The sequence below is a fragment of the Haliaeetus albicilla genome, chromosome 19 (genome assembly GCF_947461875.1).
Source record: "Haliaeetus albicilla chromosome 19, bHalAlb1.1, whole genome shotgun sequence".
Taxonomy (NCBI): Eukaryota; Metazoa; Chordata; class Aves; order Accipitriformes; family Accipitridae; genus Haliaeetus; species Haliaeetus albicilla.
Window position 1 is genome coordinate 8,519,706 of NC_091501.1, and position 12,028 is coordinate 8,531,733.

The following is a 12,028-nucleotide window of genomic DNA, read 5'->3' on the forward strand; positions in this document are numbered from 1 at the left end:
TAAAGAGCAACTTCATCAGGCCTTTGTGTGGGTTAGAGCGTTGCCTTGGATAGCAGCCCTGGCAAGACAGCCAGCTCCAGGCACCATAGTTCACAGAAAGGTAAAATAAATAAGCAGTTAAATAAGTGTGTTCCGTATGTATCTGCATGTCCTTAGTACATCTCCTGGATACTGGTGGCCTAGAAGCAAGCTTCACAACAGAGAAACACCAATAAGCAAATTCCAGCTCACAGACCTGCTGCAGGTTAACAGACTCTTAGAAATCAGGTACACAGGGAAAGGGAAATACTGTCCCAAGACAGACGTGCCAGTGAGACAAAATTAATGTGGAGCTTCTCATTTCCCTAATGCCTTCTCTAGTAATGCCCCTGAGAGAGAAAAGGTTTCAGAGGAGCTGGTAACCCGGGTAGGAATCACTCACAGATGAAAATGCAAGGGTGGCGCGGGGGGCCCAGCTCCCAGCAGGCAGTAGGAATTTGCCATGGCGATTTCTTTGTTCCCAGCCGCTCCCATTTTACCCAGCAACCTGTTTAATATTAACCTCTACTTCTGAGGCCCAGAGGGGGAAGTACCAGCAGCAAGGTCTCTGGGTCACTGCAGACAGGCAGGACTGGAAAGTCAGCTAACACTGCAGCAAGCAGAGGAGCGAGTTATATGCAGCCACCACGGTTTCTTACAAAAACTGTCTCCAGCAGTTCTCTGGGGCTTTCTCTTCTCCCAGTCACCTACACACTGTGATCTTATCACCCTAGCCCCTATACCATCATCAGCCATATATCCCATTTCAGAAATATCCCGGGAACAGCACGGCCAGACAGTCTCTCAGGGGCTAGCAGATATCAAACTGGCCCATTCTCTTCCTGGTTTAGCAAGCCTCCGCAGCTTTTCTGGTAGAGCAAAAGATGGGGTTAGCCTTTGAAAATGGCTCATATAAGCTCTTATTTTCATTGTAATAAATCCAAAAGACAAATCCAAAACTTGAGATGTGCACAAGACTGCAGGAGTGCCCTCAGAGCTGCTTGAGTGTCCCCGTTTTGTCTCAGAGACCTACAGGTTCATATTGGAAAGCTGAGCTAGAAACCCAACAGGCTGGTTTTCCACTTGTTTTAAGGCAAAAAATGGCAAACAAGGCAACACGCTCTTACCCCTGACTTCATCTGATATGGCAGACTGAACTGGGTGCCCACTGCATAAGATCATATTGAAATGATCATGATCCTGAGAGTTGGAAACGGAGTGACCAGCCTGATTACTAAATCATCATCTGGTAGCATGCCAAAAATGCAATAGCCCAGATAGGTTCCTACATTACTGCAGTCTTTCCTAATACATCTATTTGAAAGTAAAATGATGCTATTATAATTTGTGTATATTTTTCAAAAATTTAATTTTACCTACCCATTTTCTTTTCAATACATCTGGCCACCCATCCCCCCAGGAAGAAGACACCATTCACAAAATCTTCAATATCCATTTATTGTATCTAAGGATGCAATCTATCATTCCTGCAACTAAATTCCCTGCAGACCCCATAGCAGAAGTCAGAGGTGGATTGTCTTTGCAACCCAGCAAGCTTTGTTTGAAGTCTCCTTGAATGTGCTTAGTTGAAAAGATTGGAAGGATGTAGAAAATAAGACGACAGTCATGACTGCCGAGTTAAACAAAAGTTGCAGGAAACTTCTTTTGAAAAGGACTAGTGTAAAGTGTGAACGCTGCTTTAACAACCTATGTTTTACAATTTCCTGATTAATGGACTGCAGTAAAATCAGTTCCCTAACACTGATTACTTCAACAATACACTAGCAATTACTTTAGCAAGTTTTACGTTATGCATGGAAGTTGCATAGAATCATGTCTTGTCTTTTATCCAGTAAATCAATTCCTTCATGGGCAGCCATTTAACTCTGACCTCTGATATTTTCTGTAGATTATAATATCAAAACATGCATAATATCTGTGCATTAGATCTCAAAGTATCCTTGCTTTTTTATGAAGGGACAAAGATTTATAATTTCAAAGTCCTTGTTCAAAGCCACCCTAAACCTGTTAGAGTAGATTGTCTTTACAGTAGGAGACTACGATAGTTTTTCTCTGTGAATCCAGCTTGTGTTCATGGTGTAGCCAGGCACCTGTGTCATACGGAGTATTGCCACGACTGGCTTTAGACCTACAGCGTTCCTCACTGGGAGGGCCAACAGCTGAGTAGAGCTCTTACCCTGAGAAGAAAGAGCTTAACAGCTGTATTTGGCAAAGTTGAGGGGGAGGCATGAATGCAATTCCTCTGCTTTTTAGGAATAAGTACAAAGGGGCTCAGTCTGCAGAGGCATTGTTTTAGTAAGCAATGAATTCACTGATTAAAAAAGAAGTCTAACAGCAAAGGAATCTAAAAAATGAGAAAATAAAGAGTGAGGGGAAAATCTGGCACCGTGTGAACAAAAATAATCACAGAAGCTTTCTTCACCCTGTCGTGAAATGGCCCCCTGCACCCCAGGCAGCGAGCAGTTGCAGAGCTCAGCTGCGCCTGTGGTTAATAATAAATGGGCTCTCTCAGCCAGGAGCACCGGCCCGCGCACCCCCAAGCTGCTGCCAGCCCCCCTCTTCCCGCCTTCTCCCAGGGCTGCCCAGGCACCGCTCCAGTACCCACCCGGCCTCCCTACGCGAGACGGACGCCCAGAGGTAAGAGACACGCCAGGCCATTGCTCCATGAGGTCGGATGGGCCGGATCGATCACGAGGGGAGGCGAGCAGGGACGGTTTGGAGGAGGGAGGAAAGCTGGTCTGGGCTTGAGTTGCCTGAAACTTCCACCAGGAATCTGCAAAGTTTCGTTACAAGGCGAAAGGTCGGATGGGTCTCGCTGCAAAACTTGCCAAGCTTCAAAAATCTTTCAGCCAGCTCAGGCTGAGAGTTGGCTGAGTTTCCAGCGAACATCAGCTAATTCGTAGTGGGTTTCAGGTGGTGACCAGCTGGTTTTTATCCACTGGCCAGCACAGCTTGGGCACTCCTGGCTGTTGCGCTTCAGAGTTTGGGGGCTTGTTAAAATTCAGAACACAACTCGAGCAGCTCAACTGATTCTTGGTGTAACCTTGTTGGCTTAATGAATTTATTCCAAAGCTGACTTTGCCCCGGAGAGCGAGAGGTGTGTATGCACCCGTGGAGCAATACCAGGACATTTGCATGAAGAGCTCAGGCTGCTGGCTGCTGAGCTTAGTACTGCACAGGCAGGGATTGTATGCATGAACTAAGAGCTTTTCCCACTTTTGTGTCAGGATATGGTTCCATAAACTTAATTAAGTTTTTTGTCCTTAAAAAGGATTTGGAAAGTGGAAAATCTTACTGGTTTGGTCAGGTACGTATTGATCTAGCTGAACCAGTCCCTCTTTTCTTGCGTTACACAGCCCAAGCTGTCCTGTATAGACTAAGTCTTTAGACTTGGGCAAAGATACTCTTCCTGGGTATAAGTTGTTTCTCTCTAGCTGTAGTGCCACACACTTACTGAGATCAGAGCCATGTTCTGCTAAGTGTAACATGAACACAGTACTGTAATTTAATTAATTTGCCATCTAAATAAACAATGGGTACAAAGGACTGAAGAAAGAAATCCTTTCCTCCTGCTGAAGGGGTGAGAAATAGAAAGGCTTGAGGGATATGGCCACATGCCCAGGGAAAATATGTGAAGCAGCCAGGCATTGAGTGAAACTGCCCCGAGGCCCAGGCCAGACCAGTCTCAACCTTTACAATTCTCTCCCCCTCTTTCTCTGTTTGGAAATGAATTTAATTAAAGTGAATAGGAGTTGCTAGGAGACCTGAGGAGTTCTGGAGTTTGTTGCTGGGGCTGAATTGCCACTCTGCTTCCACGCTTTGCACTAAGGATGATGTAACATGATGTCACAAATGAGTGATTTAGATCACTTAAAGAATCACCATCAAAGGTATTAGCAAAAAAGGTGATTTTAATGTGAATTTGTAAAAGTGCAACTTAACAAAATTCAATGGCAAGGTTCACTCTATTACTTATTACATGGAAGAAACATACGAGGGAAAAACGAGTTAGAATTAATTTAGAATGATTTACACAGAGGCGGGAGACACAAAACTGTCAGGGAAACCCTCCCGTTGAGTCATAAGGTTCAGAGTGGACCCCCTTGCTTTCTAAACTCCTTCTCAGGGAGGAGTCTAGGTGCAGCTGGATCCAGACTTAGCCCCAGAGTTGGTCAATGGTTTCTGTCTAATAGAAGGGATACAAAGGGTAAGGAAAATCACCCATTGAATTACTGTGCCAATTTGTCTGGGAATGAGTGATTATGGATCCTGTGCGACTTTGAGGTAGCAGCAATTTAAGATTTCTAACACTATGGTAAATCACAAGATTAGGTTATATGATTTTTAACAATACTTAGCAGGCAATTATCAGAGTGATTGAATAAAATTTGCTATAATCAACACTACAAAGTTTCCTAAATTGAATCACACACACAGAGATACAGAGTTTAACCTACATTCAAGATTTTTCTCTCTCTGCCAATTGTAGTAAATTATTGGTACCAAATGATCTTTGAAACTTTACGAAATCTAATTGTAGTGAATTACTCACTATTCTCCTTCGTCAGCATTTGTCAGCAGACAATCTTTGACCCCTTCTTCTTCATCGGCATCTATCAGCAGACAATCTTGGAAATCCTCCCGAAATCTACTTTTTGAAATCCTCGTGAAATCTACTCTGAAATCCTTGCAAAATCTACCAAGAGGCGTGCCAGCTCAGGGAGATGCTGGGTCACAGCCTGCTGCAATCCCAGAGAGCTCAAAGGGTCTCCCTTAGGATCACTATTTATAGGATCGCAAGATGATTGACTTTGGTCAGTATATTTCCATTCTGGCCACAATTCTTGTCAGGTAATTCTGGCACCTTCCACGGCGGGCCACCATCCAGGCAGCATGAGTTTCAGGTATGGTTAGGGAGTGCCTAATTGTCCTAACTCACTGTACCATAACCAGGACAAGAAAGTACCAGATTGTCCCAACTCACTGCACTTGTAGCCAAAACAAGAACACAATGTTGGCTGGTCCTGACATCACAACGTGGCCCAGGGGGTCTGCACCACCACGCATGAGCCTGCATAAAGCACTCCCAGCTCTATGGAAAGCTGCTCTTTCCTCCTTGGAGTCACAGCCTGGTTTACTCGTTCTCAGCTCCTTTATTTTACTGAACTGCTTGTTTCCTCTTAGGCATCAGCAAAGACCAGGTTCATCTCTTTATAGCATTCCTCTGCCTGTGTCCGCCTTGTAGATTTCTCCTTGTGATCTTTCAGGTTGGAGGTGGCAGTGCCCGAGTCTGCAATTTATCGTGAGCAAGTATCTTAGGAAATTAAAAGGTTGTCTACTTTTAAACTCTCTCTAGTTTGTTACTCCTTATCCTTTCCTCTGTTCCACCATGATTTCAGCCCAGCATTGACAATGGACCAGGTGAACTCTTCCAACTCCATTTCTGCAGCTTAACATTTTGCTTCGACACCCTGGCTTATGCTTGAAACACCAGGAGTCTCCAGGCAATCTCCTGGGCAAGGGTTGCTTACCTTCCAAGATCAAGGCAAAAGATGGTATGTTTAGTTTCACACAGTCACATAATTGCTAAATTACTTCTTTCATTTTTACCTGACTTTTGTTATCTCAGGACCATCCGTATACACAAGATGATTAGGAAGATAACCTACAGCCTGGGAAGACATGTGTCCGCTGTGGCATGTGGGACCACCCAGGTGAGAAGATTTCTGCATGGTGAGTAGCGTATTCTGAAACAGTTCCTGGGTGAAAAGCATTTTTCTCATCTGAATGCAGCAGAGACCTTGCTGGCAGTGTTCTGGGAGCAAAGCGAAGAGCAACAGTAGTCTTGATGCACGATAGTCTTATAATATATGGAGTTACTATGGTATCCTTGGTGCTTCTACTCTTTTAAAACATATTCTTTGGGCATGGTTGCAAGGCTCAGTTCGTTCACAGTAACATTAATTTAAAGTAATGTTACTGGAGCCAATGACAACCCAGCTGCAAAAATGGTGGCAGAGGAGTGCTCAGTGATGATGATGAGGATTATTATTTGTATTAACAGTAGAAATATTTTGCAGATATTTCACTTACATGAAACACAGCTTTAGTCTTCATGAAGTTAGTTGTGAATTCACCCCAAAGAACAGCTGAAGAGGGGGATAAATTTATTGTGATGATGCCAGTCTGCCTTTTATAAAACTGCTCAGTAGTTACTGCAAACACCCATGCAAATAATTCAATTTTCTGTGTTTATCCTCAGGTGCTTATTTCAAGATTCAGCCCTCTGTACAGGAAGCGCTGATGGAGGGGAGACCAGTTGTAGCCTTGGAAAGTACCATCATTACACATGGCATGACCTATCCTCAGAATCTGAGGTGATGGATTTTGTTGTTACTCGTTCAACAAAGTTGTGAGAGCAAGGCATATAACCGGTGGATCAGTATCAGTATTCTTGGTCAACCCAAAACCCTTGTAAGGGCAAACGGAAATGTCAGGTTGCTAGGCATGCAGAATATGAGCTCTGGTGTAAACCAATTATATCTGGATTTCTAAGGAGAGCAGGATCATATGACACGTATGGGGTACCTATTTATCTCCTTATCCAACACCTTAAATTCCTGGCTTCCTTTAAAATGTGGCAGCAGATAATGTCATCACTTGCTCTAAGACAGAGCTACCAGTGTTGTCAGCTGCATAGTTTGTGCAGACATTGAAAACACTCTGCAGTTTCTTTTGGTATCTCTTTTGTAATGCAAAAAGGACTGGAACACAGTAGTGAAATCTGTTCCTTAGTGCCACTCAGAGCAGCTATTGTGAGAGCTGCTGGTCCCTCACTGCCTTCTGTGCCCTGCATAGAAAAAAAAACCACCTCTACCCTTTATTTATTGATGTTCAGTAGATTTGTGTTTCACTGACTTACAGTGCCAGAAATCATTGCACTCTCCTCTCCATCCTTGCTTCCAGAAAGCACAGGAAGGTTTTGGTATTGATTTTCCATCTTGCTTTTTACCTGGCCATTATTTTGCCTGACATTCTGTCTTAGAATGAAGCTCTAAAAATTCGGGTTTGGGAACGAGGTAGTTTCAGTAGTTGAAGACTGCCTAGTGTATGTACAGATAGCTCAGAAAGGGAGAAGAAGCTGCTCTTAAAAAGGACAGTGTACAAATGATCAAGTATAAAACCTGAGAAGCTTAGAAAGACCTAGTCTGCAGCCCTAGAGTATCCTCAGGCTGCAGCTTTTTGACACTGTTGTTACTCTATATCTAACTACCTGTATTGTGAAAAATATATACTGGTCAGTTGAGCAGGGCTTGAATTACCTGGTTTTTTTGTGAAGTTCTGTGATCTCAGAGAAATAACAGGTAATAGATACAGAAAGGTCCTATTTTGAGAGGATCCCTACTTTCAATATGTTGTATAACCAGATTTGCCTGTAAATCAAGTGATTTTTCTCAAAAATGAAGCACAGAGCTTGGAGATTGCTATCCTGAAAGTGGGAGCTCCGCACTTCTGCAAATTCAAATGCAAAGACTTCTGTCATTAGGAAGATACAGAAGAGGAACTGGACTTAGCTGAAATCACAAGAACTGTATAAAACTGGAAACTGGGGATGATGGCCATCAAACACAGCAGTTTTCTTCTCTGATTGTTTGCCTCACTAATTTTGTGATTGTTGTCTTGTTTATCTCATTGCAGCATGGCCAGAGAGGTGGAAGAAATTGTAACAATAAATGGAGCAGTGCCAGCCACTGTAGGTATTTTAAGTGGTCGAATTCATGTGGGACTCACAGACGAGGAACTCGAGTTATTGGCAAGCAGTAAAAACGTAGTTAAAGTGTCTCGGAGAGATCTTCCTTACGTCCTCAGCCAGGTATGGTATGCAGACTTTCTGTTGTGGTGTTTTCTATACAGCAATAGTATAGTGCTCTCCAGCTTCAAGCCAGGTGGCTTTTAAACCTCTTGAAAATATAATGTAAAGTGGTATCTTGTTGGTAAGCTCAAACCTGGTCCTATCTAGAGTCAAAATACAACAGAGTAAGGGAATAGCAACTATGAAATAGAGCTCCTGAAAGGTCATTCTGGATTGGCTGGCAAGCCATGAGCGCTTGGCTAAGAATATTCTTACTGGCATGATAAGGCATCATCACGTTACATGTAAACTATGTGACACACAGGCCCTCCCAAGTAATGCACACAGTGCTTAAGGTGACCCTAGCTGCCCGTGAAGCCTTCTGGTTGGAAAGCTCTGGAGAACGAAGGCCTTTACTATCATCAGGGCAAGAACAGCTTACATAGCAGGGACAGTGATTCCTCTGCAGTTTTGCCTAATAGAATATTTGTATTGGAATTTCACTTGTCAGCTGGTGACAGCAGGCTGTTGTGACATTGCTGTGTGATAGACCACAACCATAGCTGCCTGCATGTGGTATTCTCTGGGCCACCCTGGGTGCTGACTGCAACTGGTTGTCCCCTGATAGGGCTTGTCTGGTGGCACTACTGTGTCCGGAACAATGATTGCTGCACACAAAGTGGGAATCCCCGTGTTTGTGACAGGCGGCATAGGAGGCGTCCATCGCGGAGGAGAGAACAGTAAGAAAATCAAAACATTCTATTTTATCTATGTTGCTACTGTTTTATTTAATTCTATCTTTTTCCTTTTTCCCAGTCTGTCCTGCAGTAGCTGTCTGTTCAGGAAAGTTATCATTCCTCTTGACCATACTGTAGTTGTTTTCTCTCCAGTGTCTCCTTTCCAGAAGCTTCAAAGTATTCCTCTTGAGCACTGGCCAGTTGTTAAGGGGTGGGAGTTTCTCTTTATCCTTTGCCTGCATGGGGTTATATGGATATCATTTGCTGGTGCAACAGGAGCTGACGGTACCTCTCGCACTTTGTAATGGCTGAATAACCTGATACTTACTGGCTACCGAGCACAGTGTTCTTACAGACTTTCTCTCAGCTGAGGAGAAGGAGAGTCTCACCACAAAAGAAACTTAGGCCCTGGCCTGTGTTACAGTTGCGTGCCCCTCTCTGATAAACAGCCCAGCCTTGGCGTTGTAGTTTGTGACCTTTAAGTACATTCTTTCTTCTTAGCCTTATATATTCCTAGCATAGCATAACCGCACTGCCCTGCTGGATGCCATCCCTTTCAGATGTGATGTAAATTCCAGACCAGGGAGTTCCCTGAAGTCAGCAAAGTTCCCGTGTCACCTTTTTTGCCAGTGATGTCAATACCAAAATCAAAATCTACTTAAATTATATTCCATCTCCTTGAACTTTGTCCTTGCTTTATAACACTTGCTTCTTTCTTTTCTACCAATTTTTTGCATGCTGTTTATCGATGTGATCAAAGAGCTGAGAGTTACAGTGCAAGGCTGCACCTCTGCCCTAAGCCATGTGACTTCTTTTTGTCAATATTTCTTTCAATCTCAACACCTGAAGGCGTGATCTAAACCTGTAATATTTGTTTGTGGATCTAAATGGCTACAAAAGCAGGCAGGGGCATCCTAGGCAAATATGGCTTTTTAAGAGGGCAGATCACATCAGCTTGGAGTACAACACAATCACCCACACAGTGGCTGCTTGTCCCTTGACAGCTCTGGATGTGAGTGCTGACTTGACAGAGCTAGGACGAACTCCGGTTGCTGTTGTATCTGCAGGAGTCAAGTCTATCCTTGATATTGGCAGGACACTGGAATATCTGGTAGGTAGCATGGGCTGCTGAGCCTGAAAGCAGATAATGTTGTACTTTGTGTACAGAATGCCCAGTAGTGTTGGGCAGGTATTAAGCCCAAGATTTTTAGAAATGACTGTTGAGAGGATGTGAAGCCATATTTATAGTTCTCTAGTCCTGGGGCTATACAAGCGCTGGGCTACTCCCTAACATAAATCTATCCATGCCCCAGGGGCTGTTCCAGCAGCTATTCCAACTGAGGCCAAAGGCAGCGCTAGCCATGCCCTGTTTCTCTGGCCTTAGACTTGCTTCTCTGGGAGAATGCTTCAGAACTGATGGATCAGGCAAGCTAGACCCATCAAACACTAAAATGAAATTGGAATTAAAATTAAAATCAAGATGATTTTCAGTAGAGTCACTTTTTAAGGTTTGGTATGTTGGAAACCACCAGGGCCAGCACTTCAGGTTACAGCCAACATTAGTACTTCTCAATCACAAACAGAACTCATTTATATTCCCGTCAGCTCAAGACATACCTTCAGATCACAGGTTGTTACCTTAGACTCAGTATTGTCCTAATGACAGCTGCATGGCTTTTGACCAGCTCTGAGCACAAGCAAAGGACGTGCACATCTCCTGTGCCTCAGTAAGCCAGATTCTGTCTAACCAGTTACCATGTCTGGCTCTTTGCTTTGAAAAATGTTGGTGATAGAATGGAATAGAATGGGATGTATAAAGTAACCAAACCCTGTGCTAAAGGCAGTTTCTAGCTGGGTAGAAGGAAAAAGTCCCATTCTTTTGGTGGGTTCCCTTTCCCTCCACTGACTACCTGCTTGTCTCACCTCCACTGCTGCAGGAGACTCAGGGAGTCTGCGTGGCTGCCTTTGGAGAGTCAAGGGAGTTCCCAGCCTTCTTCTCGCGCCAGAGTGGCTTCCAGGCACCGTATCACGTCCAGGATGAAGAGGAGGCAGCTGAACTCATTGGTGTGTTTCAGAAGGGAAAGGCCCACGTAGGGCCCTAGAAGAGAGGGACACAAAAATCACTTTGAATAAGGCACTTTCTTTTTTAACTTTGGAGAAGAGTTTGTCCCGAAAAACAAGCCATCCCACCTCCCCCATTCCTGCTTCAGTTCTTTGAAAATAAAGGAGCAGGAAAATTCAGTCTTCACAGCAAGCTTTTTAGCTAGCTGCAGCCACCTTGGCATACTCATACACATTTTGTTCATGCTGGTGAAGTGGAGGGAACATGTATGTTAATGTGCTTACAGAAACAGCTTCTGGGCCTTTGGAAGTAGAATCAGTTTTCTTTAAAAAAAAATAAAATTCTTTGCCCCTTTTATTGTACAGACAGACTCAAAATAAATAGGCAGATGTAAATTGATTGGTAGCTGGAAGAGAGCCTGTCCTTGGGTCAGCTAAGAACAGGAGCTCCAGCAATGGGGGTTCCTTCACCCCACACCCACTCTCCTCTATCCTTTTCCTTCAGCATTTAATTTATCCAAGGAGAACCACTAACAACCTACCTGTCCTCTCCCAGCCAGCGCTTTGGAGCTAGGTCTGAGCAGTGGGGTGCTGATAGCAGTGCCTTGTCCCCAGGAGCGAGCTGCCTCAGGCCAGGTCATCGAAGAGGCCATCCAGCAAGCTCTCAGCAAAGCCAGGTGAGAAGCAACCTAAGCCCATCCTTTGCTCACCCAGTGGTCTTGCAGAAGTAAATGACTTCTGGGACACTGCTGCAGGGGCTGTAACACAGCTTAACCTTGGGCACAGGTGAGCCCACAACATGCTTTCAGCCGTAGTTTTACCTAACCTGAAGCTTGTTTACAGAACTTTTTATGGTATGTGGTTATGGAGGTAAATTATCTGCTAGCAGCAGTGCTTCCTCTCTGATGCTGTTTCAGCTCAGTCCTGCTCATCTGCAGGCATTTTCTTTATATTTGCAGGTCCAAAGGGATCACAGGCAAAGAACTGACCCCTTTCATGTTACAGAAGCTCAATGAATTAACTGACGGGAAATCGCTGGACTCCAGTATCCTTTTACTGAAGGCGGGGCGGGGGGGGGGAAGTACTCCAGTGTACTTCATATATCTTCTGATAATTCTTGGTGGAAAACACTGTCACTTTATTCACAGTCTAGCAAGGGGCAAACACTTCAGTATCTGCAAACAGATGAGAGCTTAGCGACTGCATCCTGCTTTTTCAGGAGCACCCTTACTGTCCTCATCCACTTTTGCATTAAAAATTGGAGGCCAGCACAGATGGCAGGTGGTCCAGAGCCCAAAGAGATCCCTCACATCTGATCCCTGAGCTTGCCTGCTCTGTG

At 44.2% G+C, this 12,028-nt stretch overlaps 1 protein-coding gene across 1 annotated transcript in view; it reads left to right on the forward strand.

Moving 5' to 3' along the window:
- The first annotated feature begins 1,697 nt into the window (after positions 1 to 1,697).
- The window catches only part of LOC104324611 (uncharacterized), a 29,487-nt gene continuing 19,156 nt past the window's right edge, over positions 1,698 to 12,028 (forward strand). The window contains 10 exon segments of the mRNA XM_009928874.2: positions 1,698 to 2,592; positions 2,594 to 2,676; positions 5,669 to 5,772; positions 6,302 to 6,416; positions 7,738 to 7,912; positions 8,520 to 8,631; positions 9,633 to 9,739; positions 10,566 to 10,692; positions 11,246 to 11,366; positions 11,649 to 11,734. Of these exon segments, the coding sequence (XP_009927176.2) occupies positions 2,473 to 2,592; positions 2,594 to 2,676; positions 5,669 to 5,772; positions 6,302 to 6,416; positions 7,738 to 7,912; positions 8,520 to 8,631; positions 9,633 to 9,739; positions 10,566 to 10,692; positions 11,246 to 11,366; positions 11,649 to 11,734 (1,150 nt within the window). The 5' untranslated portion in view covers positions 1,698 to 2,472.